Raw genomic sequence first — 24,893 nt, forward strand, 5'->3', positions numbered from 1 at the left:
CTATAGCTGGATAAGTATTCCAGTGCGAACCATGGTACTTACTGTCAGGGATGAACGCCGCTGTTAAACAGGAGACCCCCAACAGCAGGCCACCTGTTGCGAAGGGAAGACGCCGTCCAATACGTTCAATCACTAAAAGGATAATGACTGATGCTGGGATTTCCACAGCTCCCGAGATAAACACATCAAGGTAAATGTTTCCTCCCAGAGTTCCCAAACGCATGACAAGCCCTTGATACACCAAGGCACTTGTAAACCTGAAATAAAGAGCAATTTAATAAGCAAGCCTAATGCCTTTCCATTGATTGATGAGCCAGTAATATTACCGTGGCTCGCTCTTAGAAAATTATGTCGATTTAAAATAAAAAAACCGTATAGCCCAGAGGGAGGCTATTTAGCCAACCAATTATGTCATACTGGTTTCTTTGAAAGAGCTATCCAATTAGTCCCACTTCTCTGCCAAATCTTTTCTTTTCAAGTTTATATCCATAGCATTAAAAAGAATTTTACATCACTGAAATAGGCCATTCAGTCTAACATGCCAAAGTCGGTGTTTATGTTCCACATGAGCCTCCTCTCACCTATTTCACCTAAAAACACATCCTCCCATTCCTTTCTTCCATATGTACTCATCCATCTTCCCCTTAAATGTATCTATGGAATTCGCTTCAAACACTCCACATGGTAGTGAGTTGTACCTTCCAACCACTCTCTGGGTAAAGAAGGTTCCTCTGAGATTCCAACTGGATTTATTGGTGACTATCTCATATTTGTGGTGCTTTGTTTTGCCTATAGTTAGAAACCTATTTCGATGTTTATCCTTTTGAAGCCTTCATAATTTTAAAGAGCTCTATTATATTACCTCTCAATTCTCTTTATTTTCTTAGAGAATAGAGCTTCAATTGTTTCTCTCCTGATAGTTATCGCCTCTTAGATCTGGTATCATTAATATTCATCTTATTTACACTTTCTCCAGTGCTTCTATAGTCTTTTTGTAATATGGAGACCAGAGTTGTGCACAATAGTCAAAGTATAGTCTAACCAAGACTCTATACAAGTTTCACATAATTTTTTGCCTTTGAATTCTTCCTGAGCTCTCTGTGCGAAGGCAGATCCTTGGCGATTATTCACCGAATCACAGCAAAGCATTGTGCTTTTTTGTTACTATGGGTAGGATGAGGAGGCAGGCAGGCCCTGACTCTACCTAGCTGGAAACGGAGATCAAACCTTATGCTTTTAGCGTTAATCTGACTATACTCTAGCTGTGCAGCCAATTGAGATAACTGGCCATCCCATTGAAATTCTATCCCTGTAGAAATGAATTCCAGCACTTTGCTTGCACCGTGTATGGGTTTGTTAGGCTGCATTGTTAATTTTTAAGATTTTTGAATCTCTTTATACCTCAACTCCATTAAGACTCCTATTTTCCAAGGAATAGGAGTCCTCCTTATTCCTGTTACCAAAAGGCACCAGCCTTCACTCATCTATATTGTCTTACTTACATTCTGCAAATTTGTTAATACTTTCCTGCATTTTTTTTGCAGTCTTCCTCAGTGTTAATTGTAATTCCTAATTTGGTGTTATCTACAAATTTTGATATTTGTACTTCCGATTCTCAAGTCCAAATCACTAATGCAAATGGTGAACAACAGTGGTCACAGCACCAATCTCTGTGGACCACCACTGCCCGCTTTTTGTCAATCTGAGAAAGTGCCTTTAACTCATACTCTCGGTTTCCTATTTTGTGACCAGTTTGCTATCCATTCTGCAACTTGTTCCCTGGCTCCACATGATCTGATGTTAGTCAATCTCAGTTGAAACTTTTTCTCCTTCTCTACTCTATTAAAATACTTCATAATTTTGAACAGCTCAATCAAATCTCCCCTTAACATTCTCTGCTCTAAGCAGAACAATCCCAGCTTCTCTAGTTTCACCACCAAACTGAAGTTCCTCATTCTTGGTGCCATTCTAGTAAATCTCCTCTCCGAGCCCTCGACATTTCCTGAAGTGCGGTTTCCAGAATCCATCAGCTAAATCACAGAATCACTGTATCATTACAGTGCAGGAAGAGGCCATTCAGCCCATCGAGTCTGCACTGGCTCTCTGAAAGGGCATCCTACCTAGCCCCACTCCCCTGCTTTATCCCTGTAACCTTTCAGATTCTCTCTTTTCAGGTAGCACTCCAATTCCCTTTTGAATACTTCAATCAAACGTGCCTCTACCACCCTTTCAGGACGTTCGGTCCAGACTACAACCACCCTCTGGGTGAAAATTTTTTTCCTTGCATCACTTTTGCTCCTTATGCCAACTATTTTGAATCTATGCCCTCTAGTTCTTGATGTTCTCTTGGGTAGAAACAGTTTCTCACTATTTACCCTGCCTATACCCCTCAGGATCTTGAATACCTCTATCAAGTCTCCTGTCAGCCTTCTTTTCACCAAGGAAAAGAGTCCCAACCTCATCCTCATAGCTACAGCTTTTCATTCCTAACTAGTAATCCAGAAGCCCAGGGTGATGCTCTGGGGAGCTGGGTTCAAATCCCACCATGGCAATCCACTCAGTTTTCAGTGGCAATTAGGGATGAGCATAAATGCTGGCCCAGCCAGTGATGCCCCCATCTCATGAACGAATAATAAAAAAAACCTTCCTCAAGTATGGTGCCCAGAACTGATTGCAGTACCCCAGTTGAAGCTTAACTAGTATCTTATACAAGTTCAACATGATCTCCTTATTCTTGTACTCAGTGCACCTATTAATAAAGCCCAAGGTACTATATCCTTTATTAACTGCTCTCTCAGCATGCCCTGGCATCTTCAATGACTAATGTACACATACACTAAGGTCCCTCTGTTTCTGTACCTCCTTTAGAGTTTCTCCTTTTATTTTATACTGTCTTTCCATATTCTTCCTGCCAAAATGAATCACTTCACACTCCTCTCCATTGAACTTCATCTGCCACTTAGATAAAAGCAAAAAACTGCAGATGCTGGAAATCCAAAACAAAAACAAAAATACCTGGAAAAACTCAGCAGGTCTGGCAGCATCTGTGGCGAGGAGCACAGTTAACGTTTCGAGTCCGAATGACCCTTCAACAGAACTAAGTAAAAAAAGAAGAGCGGTGAAATATAAGCTGGTTTAAGGGGGGGTGGGACAAGTAGAGCTGGATAGAGGGCCAGTGATAGGTGGAGATAACCAAAAGATGTCACAGACATCTTGTCCTTCTTTCTACCCTTAATTAGCACATTCCTCAGATAATATCACCACCTTCAACACCTCTTTCTCCTTTTGTCTGTGACATCTTTTGGTTATCTCCACCTATCACTGGCCCTCTATCCAGCTCTACTTGTCCCAACCCCCCTTAAACCAGCTTATATTTCACTTCTCTTCTATTTTTCCTTAGTTCTGTTGAATGGTCATTCGGACTCGAAACGTTAACTGTGTTCCTCTCCACAGATGCTGCCAGGCCTGCTGAGTTTTTCCAGGTATTTTTGTTTTTGTTTTCATCTGCCACTTGTCTGCCCAATTCACCAACATGCCTATGTCCTTCTGAAGTTCAAGACTTTCCTCATCACAGTTGACAACATTTTCAATATTTGTATCATTTGCAAATTTTGAAATCATGCCCTGAACACCACAGCCTAAATTATTAATATAATCAGGAAGAGTAAGGGTCCCAACACTGACCCCTGGGGAACTCCACTACTTTCCTCCAATCTGAAAAACAATTATTTATCACTACTCTTTGTTTCCTGTCACTCAGCCAATTTCTCATCCAAGTGTCTACTCTCCCTTTTATTCCATGAGCTAGAATTTTGCTCGCAAGTCTGTTGTGTGGCACTGTATCAAATATCTTTTGAAAATCCATATACATCACATCAACAGCATTTCCCTTATCAACCTTCTCTGTTACCTCCTTAAAAAACTCCGGCAAGTTAATTAAACATGATTTTCCCTTAATGAATCCATGCCGGCTTTCCTTAATCATCCTGCACTTGTCTAAGTAACTATTGATTTTATCCCGAATTATAGTTTCCAGAAGTTTCCCTATCACTTAAGTCAAACTGAATGGTCTGTAGTTGCCGGCTTTATTCTTGCACCCCTTTTTGAACAAGGGTGTAACATTCACAATTTTCCAGTGCTCTGGCACCATCCCCTGTGTCTAAGAAAGTCTGGAAGATGATCACTACTACCTCTGCAATTTCCACTCTCACTTCCCTCAGTACCCTTGGATGCATCTCCTCTGGTCCTGGTTAAAGAAAAGATAGCCTTTCTAACACCTCCTCCTTCTCAATTGCAAATTCTTCTAGTGTACCAGTTACCTCCTCTCCCACCTCGGCCTGGGTAGCATCTTCTTCCTTTGTAAAGACAGATGCAAAGTACTTGTTTAATACTGCTGCTATTTATTTCTCCTACTTCCATGTGCAAGTCCCCTTTTCATCCCTAATTGGCCCTACTCTTTCTTTTACCACCCTTTTACTATTTATATGCTTAAAGGCAGCCTTGGGGTTCCCTTTTATATTAGCTGCCAGCCTCTTTTCATGCTCTCTCCTTGCTTTTCTTATTAGCTTTTTCACTTCCCCTTAGGTCCTTCTATATTCAGCCTGATTCTCCATTATATTTTCTACCTGACATCTGTCGTACGCACACTTCTTCCTTTTTATCTTCACCTGTATCTCTCTTGTCATCTAGCGCACTCTGGTTTTACTTGTCCTACCTTTCCCCTTCAAGGGAATATACCTTGACATTGCCTACAATACTTTTTCTTTGAAGGTCGCCCATTGTTCAGCCACTGTCCTTTCTGCCAACATTCGATTCCAACTCGTATGATTCAGATGCATTCTCATCCCATCGAAGTTGGCTTTCCCCCAATGAATTATCCCTGTTCTGGATTGTTCCTTGCCCTTTTCCAGGGCCAACCTAAACTTTATGATACAATGGTCACTGTCCCCTAAATACTCTTCCACTGATATTTGATCCACTTGGGCCAACTCATTCACCAGAACCAGGTCCAACAGTGCCTTCCCTCTCGTTGGGCCAGAAACATACTGCTGCAGAAAATTATCTTGAACACATTCCATGAACTCTCGCCCCCTTGTCCCATTGCACCATCCCTATCCCAGTTTATATTTGGATAATATTTGAAGTCCCCCATTATAATTACTCTATAATTCTTACACCTCTTTTAATTTGTTTGCAGGTTTGTTTCTCTACATCCCTTCCACTAGTTGGTGGCCTATATACTACACCAATCAATGTTATTGTGCCTTTTTCATTCCTTACCTCTAGCCAGAGAGATTCTGTCCTTGACCACCACCTCCCTCCCCGCCACCCACTCCCCCAGCCCCCGGAACATCCTCTCTCTCCAGTACTGTAATGCCATCGTTAATCACTACTGCCACTGCCCCCCTCCCCCACCCTTTTCTGCCTCCCCTTGTACCCAGGGATATTTAACGCCCAGTCCTGCCCTTCTTTGAGCCAGGTCTCTGTTACAGCAATAATATCATAACTCCATTTGTCAATCTGTAGTTCACCAATTTTATTAACCCCACTCCGTGTATTCACATACATGCACATTAGCCCTGATTTAGGCTTTCTTACTTACTCTCATCCCATCTAATGATTTACTATTGCTTACTCTAATTCTATCAAACTCTCCAAGTAATCTATTTACCTTGATACTATTCTCCGATATATCCTCCTTATCAGTTTATACTTCTCTACTTCCCACTGCTAGTTTTATTCCTCTCCATTCTGGATTTCCTCTCAGGTTCCCATCCCCCTGCCAATCTGGTTTAAGCCCTCCCCGACAGCACTAGCAAACATTAGTCCCAGTCCTATTAAAGTGTAACCTGTCCTTCTTGTACAGGTCCCACCTGCCCCAGAACCGATCCCAATGCCTCAGAAATCTGAAGCCCTCCCTCCTACTCCATTTCTCCAGCCACGTGCTGAACTGCTCAATCATCCTATCCTTGTGCCCGCTAGTATGTGATACTAGGAGTAATCCTGAGATTACTGCTCTTGATGTCTGATGAACCATAAGACTACTGATGAACTCCCCACAATAAACTTCAGTGTGGACACTTCAAAGACCGTTAAAGTTGGTGACTGTCTGGGGTAATTACGGGCAATAGTGTCAAATACTTGATACCAAACCAGTCACTATTTGAACTGAATGAAAATGAAAATCAGGAGAGATGGCTGATCCAATGTGGCCTCTTACATTATTACCCAAAGTCAAAATGACTGTGTCTCTCTGATTTACTGTCAGCTACTGGTTTAGTGCCTTCCCCCAAAAACCTAATATAAAAAACTCAGCTTCTGGAAAAAAAACCTCCTTCAACCACTTTTAGCAATGAGAAGGAAAGTAGGAATGAGAGGGGATCCTTTTAATCTGCCAATATCACAATCACATCATACAGCGTGAGGCACTGCCATCGATTTCTCAGATCACACAGCTTGGAAACAATGAGCCATGGTTCAATAGTTGAGTCTAACAAACCAAATGAAGTGGACTAAACTAAAGTGAAAAGATAACAAATAATTACTAACCAAAATGATAATTATAAATAACAGAGAATGAGTTGAAGCGTGTATTCTAATCTAGGGGGTGAGATGACCAGTGTCAAACATTTTTGCTTATAGTCAAGCAGAATTTGAACTTGTCTTTTTTTTAATTGCCATGAACTCTTATTGCATTGCAACCTCACAATCATTGCTGCAATCTATCATTCTCTCATTCATTCTACCAAATTTCAGGCTGTTTACAGAGTCCCTCAAATTCCTTGCTGACCATTAGCCATGGATATGTTTTAGAATGGAAAAGCTACCTATTATTGGGTTCAAAGTATTGATTTCAAATTTTCTCACTCACAAACCAACAATGCAACCATTTACTTAGGTGAGACAACACTGGTAGCGTCAATGTTATCAATTTCCCCATAGTTCTTTCTTCTAGCACTTTCTGGGATACAGTTCCACAGACAACTACTGCCCTAAGCATCCCAGCCAGTGTCCGTTATAATTCAAGGAATACCTGAACCACCCTAACTAAAAACTGTACCGCCTCAACTACCAACTGTACCATCCCAACTGCCATCTTCAGCACAACAATCATCTGTAACACCCCAGCTACCATCCACCATGCATTAACTATCCTCTGTACCACCCTACAGTTGGTGGGTATGGGTTTGCAGATGGTAGCTGGGGTGACCCATATGGTTATGGTGCTGTAAACAGTAGTTAGTCTGTGAAGATGGTAGTTGGGGTGATAGCTCTTTAAAGAGGAGTAAATATTAAGCTAATATAAATTACAAAAATGAAAAAGTCTTACCAGTTCACCATCAAAATGAGGGTATGTTTCCTCATCTGAGGTGTCCTGACCAGCTCTATTACTGAAGGACAGTTCGTCTTTTTGCCATTCTTAATAGTAATTGTCTGGAAAAAGAAACGGGACTGAAAATGGTGGTAGTAGCAAATTGTAGAAAACATGAATCTGCTCAGAGCCAGTTCCAATGTCAGTAAACTCCAACAAGTCGATGACTGTGATCTCAAAGACCACGTCCCACTATCCAAGGTCCACTGGATTCATTAAGACTACTATCAAATTTGGTGTCATTAAAAAAAAATGCTTTTCTTCAAAATTAAGTAACTGTCCCAAGGCCACAGGACTGACTGATCACCCAGCTGTGCCACAACTGTACCCTCAGCCAAAATGGACCTGAACTATAGCCTTTCAGTCAAGTTGCTGGTTGTGAGATGGGATGCCATAAAAAAATCTCTTGCTACATTGCTGTGATTTTTTAAAATCTATTTTCCATCCCAGCCATGTTTGCCTTTACCAAATTCTGAGTTGTTTCAGCTGGGAACCTATTCCTGCAGGGAGCTAGATTGAAATGTTGTTGTAACCTTATTGACATAGGGCACGCTAGTGTATTGCTTGCAGTACTGGATTAGGAACCTAGGGGAGAATTTTCTTCCCATCGGACGGGCTGGTCGGGGGCGGGCGTGGAGCTGATCACCACCTGCGATTGGCTGCCCGCTGCCATTTTACGTGGGCAGGCGATTAAGGCCCACCCAGCATTACGCGCACTCGGAAGCGCTCAACGCTCCCTGTGCAGGCAGGGGTGGGGGGGTGGGGAGGGAGGGAGAGTCGGGGCCTGTGCGCGAAAGAGCATGGAAATCTCCCTGAGGCACAGAGTTGCCTCAGAGAGATTAAGTTCATTATGAAACATTGAAAAAAAAGAAAAAATTATGCAGACATGTCCCCTCATGTCATATGAGCTGCAACATGTTTATGTATTTTGATCAAATATTTTATTTCATAAATAAATCCTTCATGAAACCTCATCCCGCCCATGGATGAGGTTTCATGATAAACGCAAAGGCCACCTGGGCTCTTCGCCTGCCCACCAACCTTAAGGTTGGATGGGCAGCCCTGACAATTACTTCAATTAGTTTATTAATGGCCTTAACAGGCCTTTGGCAGTACGGCGGGGGCGCAGCCAACTCCAGGGTACGTCCGACGATCTAAGATCGGAGTGATGTGCGGTGACGTCAGGATGCACGCCCGATGTCACTGCGCGTCATTTTATGCATCAGCTTGCGAGGCCTGCCCCCGCATGCTGAACAGAAGATTCTGTCCCTGGCGATCACAAGTTCAAATCCCAATGTAAACCTGTGGAATTCTATGAACCTGGTCATTTGTGGGCTAACATCTGAAACATGATCATGAAATTTGAGTTCTGAAGAATGAGAACTGATATAATTGAAACATATAGGCTCAATCTTCCGTCTCCGGATCATCGGAAACCAGACACGTGACGGAAGATGCGTGTCAGGTTGCTGCGGAAGTCCTGATGCACTAATATATGTAGGAATTGCCCGGGAAGTTTAAACTTCTGATGGGCTAATTCCTTCCTACCAGGATCCTGTGCGAAAGTCTCTCACCCTGAGTTTAGAGTGGAGACTTGGGCTAGATACGCGCAACTTACCTTGATAGTCACCCAAGAAATGTTAGGCAGTTGAAAACCTGATCAATAACTGGGTAACTCCACAACCAACTCCCCAATCACCCCCCCACCAGCCAACTACCCGTCCCCAACCCGACCACCCCTCCCACCTAACTTCCCCCCCCAGCTCACCCACCTACTCACTCACCTACCTACCTGACTACACACCCACCCACCTACCCAACCTCCCCTTGCCAATCTACCCACTCAACCAACTATCCATTCAACCACCTACCCACTCACCTACCTACCTAACTACCCATTCGCCCAGCTACTCACCTCATCCACCTAGCCACCTCATCCACCTACCTCCTCACCCACCTACCCAACTAGCCACTCACCCACCCACCCACCTATCCACTTAATAACATACCACCCACTCACCTACCTACCCAACTGCCCACTCACCCATCTACTCACTTCACCCACCTACCCAGCTATCCATTCACTCACTCACCCTTTCACACATCCATTTGCTAACCTACACTCATTCATTAGAAGACTGGACCTTTAAATACTTAACAGAATAACACAGCTAGTGTTGTAAAAATGGGAGCATGTCCTCTCCCTCCCCCGACTCCTCTCCTCACGCTGGAGTTAGACAGGAGATGTTGCACTGCCCATTCCTGTGTCAGCTGGGATCGGAAGATCCTGGGAGAAATGGGCAGTAGTGTTGGGTCAGAAGAGTCTTTGGGGGCAACAACAATGCACCCAGCATTGCCACTGACCAGAAGATTTGGGCCATAAAATTCTTAAGGGGCTTGGTAGAGTAGATGCTGAGAAAATGTTCCTCAGGCTAGAGAAATCTAGAAAACAGGATCATAGCTTCAGAATAAGGGTTCAGCCATTTAGGACTGAGAGGAGGAGAAATTTCTTCATTCCAAGGGTTGTGAATCTTTGGAACTCAACTCGAGAGCCATAGTTCCTCAGTCATTGAGTATATTTAAGACAAAGGTTGATAGATGTTTGGTACTAATGGAATTCAGGGATATGGGCATAATGCAGGAAGGTGGAGTTGAGAATGAAGATCAACCATAATCTTATTGAAGGCTCAGAGGACCATATGACCTACTCTAGCTCCTATTTCTTATGTTCATGTGTTCAAATTGCTGTAAAACCCAACTGATTCACTAATCTGAACATAATCCTGGCACCCCTATATGGCATAGCTTACATGCGACTCCAGTCCCACTTTATGTGTTGGCTCTTAATGCCCTCGTGGTTGGTCAATTGATACTGCATGGTTAGCGCCTACCACATTCCAATAATCATTTATAAAATAATGCTGAGTCAGGGCCGTGAGACACGAAGTCAAGTGCCAGAGATGAAAGGTCAGTATGCATATCAGTGTGTGCCCTCATCCACTTCTACTGTCAGACTCTTCACTGTTGTTAAAGTATTGGGAATGCTGGGTGATTGCCAGGACAAGTGAAAAAAAACCTTCTTTTCATTTTCTCAAGATATGAACTGCTCCTGATCACCCATGCAGCTTCTGAGCTGGACAGGAGTGACCAGAATTATCTCGGCATTGTATCGGGCCTAGTGAAGTGGCTGGCAACTTCCACCTGTAGGATGACCAATGCATAGAATCACAGTCTCAATTCCATCCTGGTTACAGTTAGTCACCTCGAGCTTCATCGAGAAGATGTTGCCATTCCTTTTTGCCACCTGCTGCAGAACTTTCAAGGCTTCTGCGACTTTCCTCTGAGAGAGCAGCCACCTGGGAGACTCTGGAATCAACCTGCAAATGGAACACATCTGGGAAGGTTATCATTGGGTCGACACCACTTTGTGTACTCACACTGGCAGTAAATGTTAATGCTGCATGATCAGACATTACCAGTAGTAGGTCAAGAACAGGAAGTTTGGGATGGTAAACGCCAGTTGCAAGTTTCTCCAAGCTGGTAAAAAATAAGCAATGGCTGGAAGAAGCATGACCCCAAAACTGAAGGACAATTGGTTTAGAATCCCCGCTGTTCTTCTATACTCTGACACAACAAGTTCAGTGACTAGAAGAGAAAAACATGTTTCAATGAAGGCATCAAGAGAAGACACTGAAAACCAATCCATAATAATTGAGCTGCTCTATGGCAAGTAATTGGTTAATACATGTGAACAGGCAAGAATGACAAGCAGGAAAAAACAATTAAGTCTGCTCCACACGGATGATGATTGGAGCATCGTGACTAGACACAATGACCAACCCCTCCCTCCCCCTGCTCTGCCCACCGCAGCCATTTAACCTCCTCAGAGAGACAAAGTCACACTAGGTGGTCTTAAATGTGAAATTATATCCAGCAAGGTTTCAGGAGTTTATTTATTCTTTCATGGGATGTGGGCATCTCTGGCAAGGGCAGCATTTGTTGCCCATCCCTAATTGTTCTTGAACTGAGTGGCTTGCTACGCCATTTTAGAGGGACGTTTAGAGTTAACCACATTACTGTGGACCTGGAGGCACATGTAGGCCAGATTTCCTTCCCAAATGGACATTAGTGCACCAGATGGGTTTTCACAACAATTGATGATAGTTTCATGGTCACCGTTACTGAGACTAGCTTTATATTCCAGGTTTATTAATTGAATTTTAATTTCCACTAGTTGCCATGGTTAAATTTGAACCCCAGAGCATTAGCCTGGGCCTGTGGATTACTAGATATTATGCCTATGCCACCATCTCCTGTGTGTAGAGCCACATTTTAAATTACATGTCTGCACAGGATTATAGATTAGTTGCTACAAAACTCAATTATTGTGCGATTTTATCTGTTGTCACATATTTTAATATCTCACACCCCTTTCTTTCGATTACAGCTCTTTTTATATGATGTACCTATCAGTAATACATTTATTCAAATGGCATGAACAACCCTGAAGAATTATTCATTCATGGAGGGAATATATTGAAAGAATTGATCAATTACCCAACTCTTCTGCCCTTTACACTTAGAAATATATGGACATATTTGAAATCTTTGTGATATATTGTGACAGGAATCTAGAGAATTGGCAATCTCCAAAACCTGACATACATGAGTTCCTGCCAAGTTCTAGGTTCTCTGCAAGACTTGCAGCAGGGTCAGACCAGAAAGTCCAAACAATTTTAAGCTCCTATAGCCTATTTCTGTATCCACAATTTACATGTGCCCTGCAAAATCAGGCAATTAATCACCGATCACATGACTATACGAGGAACAGACTATATGAGGAACAGATTAAGAACTAGTGACTCAGGCATAGTGCTACAAGAACACTAATAAGCCATATAGCAATATGAAATCATAATCTTTTCTTTCATTCCCAGATTTGGACGCCACAGGCAAGGCCAGATTTACATTCCAGGTTTTTGGGACTCCTCCTTTTACTGCTCCAGAGCAGTTAGATTGGCCACTTCAGAGGGTAATTAAAAGTCAATCACTTTGATGTGGGACTGAACTCACATACAGGTCAGACTATTTAAAGACAGAAATTTCCTTTCTTCCCTAAAGGCCATTATTAACCAGCTGACGTTTGATAGTTTGTTTTATTCGTTCACGGGGTGTGGGCATTGCTGGCCAGGCCAGCATTTGTTGCCCATCCCTAACTGCCCTTGAGGAGATGGTAATAAGCCACCAACCTTTTCCAATTTCAATTCTCAAACTGCTCTGGTGGGCATTGAGCTCATATTGTCTGGATTATTAGCTTAGGCCACTGCATTAATAGTCCAATAGCATAACCCTACACTAGCAAATCTCGTTATTTAGATCATTTATTGAACATCAGGGTCATTTAGTAGTGACTATCTAGTTCTAACACAGGTAAAAGCAAGTTCCTTACTTAAGACATTAGCACATAGCCAACCTCCCCTGCTGAAGAGGCCTTGCAGAATGCGGAAGATCACAAACCAGGTGTAGCTTGGGGAGAATGCCAGTAGAAGACCCGACACTGAGGTCACAAAGGTCGCAAACAAGAAGCAAAGTTTCCTGCCAAATCTGCAGGAAATGTAAAGAAAATTACTTCAGTATCCAAGTTTTTAAATCAGCAGAGAATACTGGAAGTGAGGATGATACATACATGTCCGCTGCGTAGCCCATGCTTATTGTTCCAAGCATAAATCCCAGGTTTAGACAAGCTTGAGTCAGATCCAGTTTCCAAGCATCAGCACACACCAGTTCAAACTGTACAAATTGTAGAGTCAGACAAACAAAATGATTTAAAGAAAAACACATTTACAGCGCCATTTGAATTTAACTTCTTTCTTATGCACAGTACCTTAGGGATTCAATAGAAATATCATTATATCAGAAAAAACAGGAAAAGACCATTCTGCCCACCTCATAAAATTACAAGAACAACAGATTCTGTTTATAGAAGAAAACCAGAAAATGCTGGAAATACTCACCAGGTTAGGCAGCACCTGAGGGGAGAGAACAGAGTTAATGGCCCAAACCTTCCAATCTGGGGAAAGGTCTCCAACTCACCTTATGTCACTGATGTGTCGGGAACTCAAGGATGTCTGAACCTACACACGCTGCAGTACTTAGGTGGAAAGTCTAAAGTTCGATTGCTGGTTTTATCCTGCCAGGACTGCTCGTGATTCCAGAGACCATGGGATCAGATGTCCAGAACCACAGAGACATGGACTATTTGCACTATACTTTCCCTGGTTCTTACGAGGATTTAACTTAGAGATTTTCATAGCAGGTATAAAACCAGCAAACCTCAGCTGGAGTGTCAAAGCACTCCAGCACCCACAGCAACGTTAGCCCCTGTCCCAGCAATGTTCACCCCCCCCCCCAATAACGTTAACCCCACTTCCCCAACCCTGACCCTAAGCCCACCCCACTGTCCCGGCGACGTTCACCCTCCCTGCCCCCCTGACAGTGCTCAACCCCTCCTGCACCCTCTCTTCCAGCTCACCTTCTGACATCCTTGGCTCCTGTCTGGCTGATGTCAGGAGAGTCTGGGGTTCGAGCATTTTCATGGGGTGAGGGGGTGGATACTGTCGGGGGTGAGAGAGGCGTGTGAACACTCTCGGGGGTGATGGGGGGGTGAGGGTGATGAACATTGCTAAGGGGCGAGAGACTGGTGGACATTGTTGGTAGTGAGGGAGGGAGGTGCCGAAGGTGAAGGGAGGTTGTGCAGTGTTGAGGTTGACAACAATTTAAAACCAGTGTATGTCGATGAATTGAAGACGGGCCTTAAGGGGCTTGTGTTCAGTCCATGATGAGGAAAAGGCACTTGACTGCACTAGAATTATGCTCAACAGTTGGCTGCCCCTGCATTCCTGCTGGAGTCAGCATTGGAAGGTGCAAAAGACTCCAGCATAAAACGGCAAGTATCCAAATCACAGTCATTGTCGGACACATGTTCTCTGATGCTGACCGGATGATCTGGGCCATTTTGGGCTTTCCTTGGGGTGGCATTCAGCGTCAGGTTGCTACTCCATGCGGACTTACCTACGCCAAGCTTATTCCGGCTCACGCCGGGCGAGATCCAGATAGCGCAGCTGTCTCTGAAGTCTTTCACCCACGAATTGAAGGAGGACAGGTCCCCTTTATTACAGCACCAGCTGCCGTAAACCAGGTAAGGTTAAAGGTCATTGAAATTGACAGGCCAGGGAGAAGGTAAGTGGAGAGGATCTGAGGGGATGAGGGGGATTGGAGGTCAGGTGGAGGTGGAGGGAGTGGGGTTGGACATTGGGGAGGGGGGGCGTGGGGAGAGTTGGACATGGGGTGGTGGGGTGGGGAGGGGTGGGGTAGGGTCAGACATTTGGGAGCATTCGGACATCGGGAGGCGTTGGACATTTTGGGGGTGGGTGGCTTGGGGGCGGGTTAGACATTGTGAGGAAGTGGGGGGTGCTGGGGGGGTCAGACATCAGTGGGGGATGCAGGGTGGGGGTGGCCGGGGGCTCATATGCCATGATGGAGTAGAGGGATTGGATATTGGCTGGGGGGGTGTCAGGCACGAGGAGGGGGTGGGGGCAGACATTCAAGCGGTGCAGGGCTGGGGAGGGTCGAATATCGGTGGGGGTGGGGGGGTCAGACATTCAGGAGGGTGGGGGCCTAGGAGGGTTGGACATTGAGAGGGAGTGTCAGGGCAGAGGTTCCGGGGCGTGGGGGCTGGGGGGCCAGACATCGGGAGGGGATGGGGGGTCGGACATTCAGGGGGTGGGGCACAGACTCTCGGGGGGGCTGGTGGGGGTCAGACATTGGGAAGGGGTGGGGGCACAGACATTTGGGGGCTGGAAGGGGTCAGTCATCTAAGAAGCTGGTGAGGGTCGTAAATCAGGATGGGGCGGTGGTGCAAAGGTGCGGGGGGCTGGGGGAGGTGTCGGACATCGGGAAGGGCTACAGGTGGAGGAGTCGGACATTTTTTAGCCAGTACGTAGAGAGCCCAGCAAAGGACGGGGCAGTTCTGGACCTAATATTCAGAAATGAGCCCAGGCAAGTAGAAGGCGTATCAGTAGGAGTGCATTTTGGAGATAGTGACCATAACTCAGTTAGACTTAGGATAGTTATGGAAAAGGATAAGGTTGGGCCAGGAATAAAAGTTCTAAACTGGGGAAAGGATAATTTTACTAAGATGGGATACGATTTGACCCAAGTGGACTGGGAGCAGCTACTTGCAGATAAAACTGTGTCAGAGCAGTGAAAGGCATTCAAGGAGGAAATAGCAAGAGTACAGGGCAAGTATGTTCCCGTAAATAAAAGTGGGTGACACCAAGTCCGGGTGTCAAGGGACATAAAGATTAGGATTAAGGGAAAAAGAGAAGCTTATGGCAGATACCGAGGACTCAATACAGCAGAGTCCCTAGAGGAGTATAAAAAGTGCAGAAGGGAACTTATAAAAGGAAATTAGGAAAGCTAAGAGAGTGCATGAGAAAGCATTGGTGGATAGAATAACGGAAAACCCAAAGGGGTTTTCTATATATACAAAAAGCAAGAGAATAATTAGGGAAAGAGTAGGGCCAATTAGGGACCATAGAGGTAATCTGTGTGGGGACCCGGAAGAGGTGGGTACAATCCTCAACGAATACTTTGCGTCGTCTTCACAATGGAAAAGGACGACGCAGATATTGACATCAGGGTGGAGGACTGTGAAATATTAGAGGAAATTAAGAGAGAGAGAGGCTGTACTCGTGGGTTTAGTGGCCTTAAGAGTGGATAAATCTGCAGGCCCGGATGAGATGTATCCCAGGCTGTTGAGGGAGGCAAGGGAAGAGATATCGGTGGCCCTGACAGTAATTTTCAAATCCTCTCTGGCTACAGGTGAGGTGACAGAGGACTGCTAATGTTGTCCCATTATTAAAAAAGGGAGGAAGGGTTAGACCCAGGAAATTAGGCCAGTCAGCCTAACCTCAGAGGTGGATAAGTTATTAGAAAGAATTCTGAGGGACAGAATATATCTGCACTTGGGGACACATGGATTAATCAGGGATAGTCAGAATGGATTTGTTAAGGGAAGGTGGTGTTTGACAAATTTAATCGAATTTTTTCAGGATGTAATCAGGCAGGGTTGGGCATTGAGAGGGGATGGCGGGATAGAGGTTCCGGGGTATGGGTGTCGGACATTCCTGGGGGTGGGTAGGGCACAGGCACTCGGGATGCGGGGGCTTGGGGGGGGTTGGATCAGACATTCGGGGCTGGAGGGGGTCAGTCATCAGGAGGGGGCGCGGGTGTGAACATTTGATGTGGTCTACATGGACTTTAGCAAGGCTTTTGATAAGATCCCTCATGGCAGACTGGTCAAGAAAGTAAGAGCCAATGGGATCCAAGACAAAGTGGTAAGTTGGATCCAAAATTGGTTGAAAGGCAGGAAGCAGAGGGTGATGGTAGAGGAATGTTTCTGTGAGTGGAAGTCTGTTTCCAGTGGGGTTCCACAGGGCTCGGTGCTGAGGCCCTTGCTGTTTGTGGTGTACATAAATGATTTGGACTTAAATGTAGGGGTTATGATCAAGAAGTTCGCAGATGACACGAAAATTGGTAGGGTGGTAAATAGTGAGGAGATTAGCCAGAAATTGCAGGAAGGTATCAATGGACTGGTCAGGTGGCAGAGCAGTGGCAAATGGAATTCAACCCAGAAAAGTGTGAGGTAATGTACTTGTGGGAGGGATAACAATACAAGGGATTACACTATGAATGGTAGGACCCTGGAAGGTACTGAAGATCAGAGGCACCTGGTGTGCATATCCACAGATCCCTGAAGATAGCAGTGCAGGTAGATAAGGTGGTTAAGAAGGCATATGGGATACTCGCCTTTATTAGCCGAGGCATAGAGTACAGGAGCAGGGAGGTTATGCTGGAACTGTGTAAAACACTGATTAGACCACAACTGGAGTACTGCATGCAGTTCTGGTCACCACATTATAAGGAGGATGTGATTGCACTGGAGAGGGTGCAGAGGAGATTTACCAGGATGCTGCCTGGGCTGGAGGGCCTGAGCTATGATGAAAGATTGGATAGGCTGGGGTTTTTTTCCCTGGAGCCGCCAAGGTTGAGAGGGGGACCTGATAGAGGTGTATAAGATTATGAGGGGCATAGATGGGGTTGATAGGACTTATTTCATTAGTAGAGGGATCAATAACCAGGAGCATAGATTTAAGGTAAGAGGTATAAGGCTAAGAGGGGAGTTGAGGAGAAGTTTTTTCACCCAGAGGGTGGTGGGAGTCTGGAACTCACTAATATAAAAACAAAAAACTGCGGATGCTGGAAATCCAAAACAAAAACAGAAACAGAAATACCTGGAAAAATTCAGCAGGTCTGGCAGCATCGGCGGAAAAGAGTACAGTTGACGTTTCGAGTCCTCATGACCCTTCTGTTGAACTCACTGCCTGAAAGGGTGGTTGAGTCAGAAACTCTCATAACATTTAAGAAGTATTTAGATATTCACTTGCCTTGCCGTAGCCTCCAGGGCTATGGGCCAAGCGCTGGAAAATGGGATCAATGTATTCAGATTTTTGTTGACTGGCGTGGACACAATTGGCCAAATGGCCTTCTTCTGTTCTGTAAACATCTATGAGCCTACATCAGGAGGGGCTGGGGTGGAGGTGGGCGGGGGACATCAGGGGGGGCTATAGGGGAGGGGGTCTGGGCCGGACACTGGGAGGGGCTGGGGAGGGCGCCAGACATTGGGAGGGGTCAGACATTCTGGGGAGGTCGGACATTTGGGGGTGTGGGTGTTTACAATTTCGGGGGGGGTGGGGGTCCAGTCGGACATGGGGGCCGGGGGCCTGGGGGTGGCGGGGATGCCGGGTGCAGGCAGGGCCTGCAGGGTTGGGGTTTGGGTGAAGTCAGGAGCGAGGACTGGGCCTGCTGGGTGAGAGTCAGGCCCGGCGGGGCGAGGGCTGGGGTGAAGTGGGGTTGGTGAGGAGTCCCGTGTGGGTTGAGGGGGGATCCCATGGGGGGTCAGGGGGTTGGGGAATACCATTGGGATGTGGTTAGTCAGGGCTGGGGGATTTGGACATTGTGAGGGATTGGGGGTGGGGGTCGGACATTCAGGCGGGTGGGGTGTGTTGGGGGAGTCCTGTGGGCGAATCGGTCTGGGTGTTTACAATAGTTACCCAGAAGTTAGAATAGGTTTTAAATCTTCCAACTTTTTCTGAGTAACTATTGTTGTAACCCTGTTGGAACCATCCGAAGCTTTACGTTTTAAATAGCATTTCTTAGGTGGTTCACAGTGCAGGGCAATTGCCCAGGGGAAGTGTGCACTTCTGAGCAATTGCCATGCAAATTCCAAAAAGGATTCCCCAGCGCATCTTTGGGGCACCCCCACCCTTGACCATCTGCGCTGGGGAGCTTGGAAGTTACGGCCATGTTCTCTCTCCACAGATGCTGCCTGACCTGCTCAGTACTTGCAGCATTTTCTGTTTTTATTTCAGATTTCCTACATTTCCGCCCCCCACCTTTCTGTTTTTCAATTTGTATTTATATAACGCCTTTAACATAATACAATAACCTAAGTCACTTCACAAAGGCATTATAAATAAATTTTCATACCAAACCAGAGGAGGAGATGATAGGACTGATGACCAAAGGCTTGGTCAAAGAGTTATGTTTTAAAAAGTGTCTTGAAGGAGGAAACCCAGGTAGGAAGGAATGCCAGAGCTTGGAGAAATTAAAATCAGGATGATCAAAAGGCCAGAATTAGAAGTGCGCAAATATCTCAGAGGGTTGTAGAGATACAGGGATCACAGAAATAGTCAGTGGAGGGGTCAAGAGAGGTGGCAGTGAGGAGCTGAGTGTCATGAGCATACATGTGGAAACTGATGTGCCTTTGGATGTTGTCACTGAGGGACAGCATGTGGATGAGAAATAGGAGGGGGGCCAAAGATAAATCCTTAGGGGATACCAGAGGTAACTGTGCAGGAATGGACAGAGACACCATCAATATCAATTCTCTGGTTATGATTAGAAAGATAGGAATAGAACCAGGCGAATGGAATCTCAACCAGCTGGATGTGGGTGGAAAGGTAATGGAAGGGGATGGTGTGATAAACAGTATCAAATACTGCAGACAGGTGGAGGACGACAAGGAGGGAAAGTTCACCTTTGTCACAATCACATAAGATCTCATTTATGACTTTGATAAGAGCTGTTTTGGTACTGTGGCAGGGGCTGGAACCTGATTGGAGTGATTCAAACAAGGAGTTCCAGGAAAGATAGGCACAGATTTGGGAGGCAACAACCCAGCAAAATACTTTGGAGAGGAAAGGGAGGTTGGAGATGGGCCAGTAGTTGCAAGGTCAGGGAGGTCAACAGTTGTATTTTTTTAAGGAGAAGACTGATGAGGGCAGATTTGAAGGAGAGAGGAAGTGGTTAATCAGATCTGTAGCTGCAGAGATGCTGTGGTGAACAGAGGGCCAAACGTTAGAAAGTTGTGAATTTGAGAGTGCAGTTTCTGGTGAATACGAATAGTTTTTTCCAGGGTGGTACAGAGGGAGTAGGGTTTAGAGGGGAAGTGGGCTGTGGATGGACAACAATATAAGGAAGAGATGGCCTTATACTATGAGAGTAGCGAGGCTTTGTGAGATAGCAATGTCAAACTTGTAGCCATGAATATGGGTTGGGGAGTAAACATGGAGGATGAGATTGAAGGGGGGTTAGCAGGCCAGTGAACTCTTGAGGAAAGAGAACATGATAAATTGAGATGGGGGTTAAAATCGACTAGGATGAGAAACCACTCGATGCCAAAGCTTTAAAAATAGCTCATTGAGATAAGTGGCATGGACTTGGGTGGGCCTTAGAGAAACAGGAATTTAAATGAGTGGTAAAGAGAATGGAATAGGGTGAGATGATCAAAGGAGGAGAAAGCGCCAGAGGAATAAGGGAATAGACCAAGGTGAGATTTGGGTATAAGAGCCATACCGTAACCAGTCTGTGCGAGGCAAGAGGTGAAAGATAGCGAGAGGCGAGGAGACTTCAGTTACGGGAAGGTGGCATGCTTTGAAAACTATGCTCAACAGTAGTTTTTGGTAGCTGTGCTGTTTAGATAAATGCCTGTACATCATTTTTTAAAAATTCAATGGTTTCATGGTTATTGTTAGACCTTTAATTCCAGGGTTTATTGGATTCAAATTTGCCATGGTGGGATTTGAACCCTGGTCTTCAGAGCATTACCCTGGGTCTCTGGATTACCAGTCTAGTGTCAATACCATTACGCCACCACCTCCTCCGATTATTGCCTTCACCAGAGTTTTCCTTTTGGCTAACTGCTCCACATTATTGCGAGCAGTGCCCAGACCAGAGGAGGTCCTTCTCTAGATTGTTTTGCCAGGCTCATCTTGTCCTGCCCATTTCTCATTTCCTAGCATTTCAGTGATTGATGGGACACAAAATCAGAATCTTGCAATGCTGCATTGGCAGCTGCTTTACTGGCAATTATTTTGTTCTCTGTTGAACTACCTTGTTCGTCTGGTACAAAGTTAACAGTCACCTGAACAAGTGTGTGTGAGGAAACATATGTATTTGTTAAAGGCAAGTAGTGTTTAACTAATTTCATTAAATTTTATGATGAGGTAAGAGAGAGAGTGTGTTGATGTTTTAATGTGTTGATGGGGTGTACATGGACTTTCAAGAGGCATTTGATAAACTGTCACATAATGAGTTTGTCAGCAAAATTGAGTCCATGGGATAAAAGGGACAGTAGCAGCATGGATACCAAGTTGGCTGAGTGACAGGAAACAGGGAATAGTGGTTGTTTTCTGGATGGGGAAAGGTATACAGTAGTGCTCCCAGGGTTCAATAGTAGGATCACTGCTTTTCTTGATGTACATTAATGATCTAGGTTTGAGTGTACAAGGCACAACCACAAAACTTGGAAGTATATAGTGAACTGTGAGGACGATAGTGATGAACTTCACGAGGGAATAGGCAGGCTGGTGAAATGGATGGCACTAGATCCTAGTCCTCAGTTCGACACTTTTTGCATTGACCTGCCTGACTATCTACTCCATTCTCTTCTAAGTACTTGTCTGAAGTGTCTCCTAGACCCCTATGGGAAGAGGATCTGTCTCCTCCTACACCAGGACTTTGAGTCTGCATCAGAAAATCTGAGAGCCACTCTCTGCCTTGCTGCATGATTCTATGGGTCAAAGTCTCTTCCCCAGACACTTCCAGTATTTGCTGGAAGCAGAATGTGTCTGCCCCTTAAGAGGTCTTTTGGTAGTGCAGGCTAGCACTGTTGAATTTCATCTGATAATGCTTCTGTGAAGCTTGTTGGGATGGTTTTTTACCATGTTAAAGATGCTATATGATTGCATGTTGTGGTATTCATATGCTATTAAAAGGACAGGAGCATGATTCGTGACTGTACTGCGTGTGAGATGGATGATATTGTAGATAAATGGCCTCAGGAAGCTAAGGAAGATTATAAAGGTCTGGGGATGGGTTTCAAGAAAGAGCTGAGAAGGCTTTGATATCTTCATTAAGCCTAAGCTTCCAAGGAAGGAATGAACAGGATACCTAAGTACAATGACACAATAATAAAAAAGCATGCAAAATAATGAACTTTACTTATTGAAAAACAGCATTCTCCACACAAGTAAATTGGAAGCTAAATCAAGCTCAAGCCATGTAAACAGAATTTTGATCTACTTACACTAGGATCAGAAGGGGATTGGAGAGGACATTAGGAAATGAAGTTGAACAGGGGGTTATATTGGTGCCGAAGACAGAGAAGGAAATACTCCCCATGTCTTCACAATCCTTTCTCGGTTCTTCAGGCCGTCAGCCCAATGTCCAACGTGCAACATGCAATGTTAACACTAGATCAATCTCTTCCACCTTCAGCCTTACAGAAGGAAGAAGCTTCATGCTGATTTCCATGATAGCAAGGTGCAGCCCAGTGTTAAGTGCCCTTCCGGGTGGCTCCACACTTCAGCAGGGGTCCAGGTTTGTGAGTGGCTTAGCACCTCTTAAAGCTAGCCTGCACTACTTAAAGAATCAACAGATTTTAGGGCAGGTGACCAGAGTCTTGGTCTAAGGAGTGTCGAGAGACGTTAAGGGACAGCAAAGTTTAGAGAGGGATTTCCGAGACTTTGGGGCCTGGACAGCTGAAGGCACAGCTACCAACAGAGGATGAAAGGAAAGTGAGGATACACAAGAGGACAGAATAGGAGGAGTGCAGAGAATTACCAGGGTTGCAGGGCTGGGGGAGAGATTGGGAGCAGAGAGGCCATGGAGGAATTTGTAAAACAAGGTTGAAAATTTTAAAATTGAGGCTTTGTCAGGCAAGGAGACAATGTAGATCACCAAACACAAGGGTGATGGGTAAGCGCGCCTTGGCACAAATGAGGATACAAAGCAGCAGGGTTTTGGATGAGCTGAAGTTTACAAACAGAGTTTGACCCAATCACCAACACACTATGATAGTGAAAATTACACACTATCTTTAATAATATTTTTTTTAAACTCTCAGATGTTGCATCAGAGTATCAAATGCAGTTCAGTTTTAAGTACTAAATATTCTATAACCCAAAGACAATGCCTAGTGCCAGCTATGATATTTCTGACCTAATATGAAATCTTGAGGTGCTTACCTGCTAGTATTTGACAGAGAAACTTGAGAAAGCACAGAACAAGAATAGGTCATTTAGACCCAACAAGCTGTTACTTCTACAGATCATGTATAATCTATCCAATCATGGACTTAATCTAACCTGCCTATTTAATTTTCCAAGGAAAATATTTGCCCATCCCCAAAACCAATTCAATAGATCTCTATTGGCTCAGTGGATAGTCCCGATGAGCTCACCTCTGAATTAGAAGATTGTGGGCTGAAGCCTCACGCCAGAGACTTGAGCACAGAATCTGGGCTAATGCACCCAGTGTAGCATTGCAAGAAAGCTGTACTGTCAGAAGTCTGCCCTTTCAGGTGGATATAAAAGATTCATGGCACATAACAGCAAGGTTGTTCTCCCAGTGTTCTAGGCAATACTTATCCCTCAGTCAATGACACTAACAGAAACAGATTTTCTGTTTATTATCATACTGCTGTTTGTAGGTACATGCTAGGTACATGATTACGACTGTGAATCCACTTTAAAATGGCTGTAAAGCACTTTCTGTCTGTGAAAAGCATCGTATAAATATAAGTCTTTCTTTCACTGTCATGTCTTAGAGTAGAATTCCAAGATAAGTCTGATCTCTGACCAAAATTAAAACTTACCTCAGTCACAATACTGGAGGATGAGCCATTTTTAAAAGCCCATCCATCCTGGCAAGTTGTAAGTGGTAAATCTTGGGAACCATTCTGGATAAACAGCAGTGGATTTTCACAGCTGCCCAAAGTGGAATTCCACTCGACATCGTATCTCTCACACTGACTGTATGAGGAGCTGCCGGATTGTCCCAGAGGCAGTGTATAATTCTTCTCCTGTTCCAGAGACCAGTTGCACTTATCTCTCAGCTCAGTCACCCCAGGACTCCTGCACCAATGGTCAGGAGTAACCGCTAAAAAGACAAACCCAACGTACAGGTAGGAGAACACTGCTGATGTCAGGTATATCAGAAAGAAAATCATCTTTTGATATCGTCCAAAGCCTCCTACGTTCACTAAGACATCATCAAAAGTTGCCATTGCAAAAGCAAGTCTCCACCAACAGCTCAGTAGAAGCAGTTTCTGATGGGAGTGATGTATGCACAGATCTGTTTACCTGCAGACTATCAGCAGCCTTGTATTCTAGCAAGTGCCTAGGGAGCAAAGGTCTGCAAATTAATTGTATAAATCAGTGGTTTATCCTGTTAATAAGTGAATAGACAAGCTACTTGTTGCGTCTAGGATGGAGGCAGATTCAGGCTCGTAAACAAACAGAGTCAAACACTTCAGTATTTCTGCAACAAAACAACTTGGTAAAAATGAAAAATAAATCCAGAGTGCTTTGATGAATGAATTATTTGATTGTAGCTCTAATGTCCTAATTTCTCAGTCTTTAGTGCAGTGCTGAGTGAGTGCTGTACTGTCGTAAGTGTTGCCTTTCCGATTAGACATTCATCCAAAGCTCCATCTACCCTCTCAAGTGGACGTAAAAGATTCCACAGCACCACTCAAAGAAATGCAAGGGAGTTCTCCCCAGTGTCCTGGATATTAATTATTCTTCAACCAAACACCGAAAACAAATTATTTAAACATTATCTCATTGCTGTTTGTGGGACCTTGCTGTGCTCAAATTGGCTGTCACTTCTTCCTACATCACCGCAGTTTGAGATGGTCTGTAGTTGTGAAAGGCATTATATAAGTCTTCTTTTATTAGATGAATTTCTTCATCAGTAAAGCAAGTCTCAGAATTGGAGCCATGACCCAACCTGTAGGATACCAATCCTGCCATCTGCCTTTTCCCATTTAAAATGTGGTTAAAAAGTGACAACTCCACCTGTGTAATGATTTGACATGGCACTGCCAGTACATCCA

The 24,893-nt window shown here is 44.6% G+C and overlaps 1 protein-coding gene across 1 annotated transcript in view; it reads right to left on the minus strand.

The window, feature by feature from the left end:
* The window catches only part of slc22a2 (solute carrier family 22 member 2), a 39,902-nt gene extending 15,840 nt beyond the window's left edge, over positions 1-24,062 (minus strand). The window contains exons 1-7 of the mRNA XM_078557561.1: positions 23,652-24,062; positions 13,059-13,162; positions 12,822-12,976; positions 10,849-11,017; positions 10,635-10,749; positions 7,331-7,434; positions 43-257 (exon numbers count right to left, since the gene is read on the minus strand). Of these exons, the coding sequence (XP_078413687.1) occupies positions 43-257; positions 7,331-7,434; positions 10,635-10,749; positions 10,849-11,017; positions 12,822-12,976; positions 13,059-13,162; positions 23,652-24,062 (1,273 nt within the window). The remainder of the gene's footprint in view (positions 1-42; positions 258-7,330; positions 7,435-10,634; positions 10,750-10,848; positions 11,018-12,821; positions 12,977-13,058; positions 13,163-23,651) is intronic.
* Positions 24,063-24,893: the final 831 nt, after the last annotated feature.

Source organism: Cetorhinus maximus, chromosome 14, assembly GCF_964194155.1.
Source record: "Cetorhinus maximus chromosome 14, sCetMax3.hap1.1, whole genome shotgun sequence".
Classification (NCBI taxonomy): domain Eukaryota; kingdom Metazoa; phylum Chordata; class Chondrichthyes; order Lamniformes; family Cetorhinidae; genus Cetorhinus; species Cetorhinus maximus.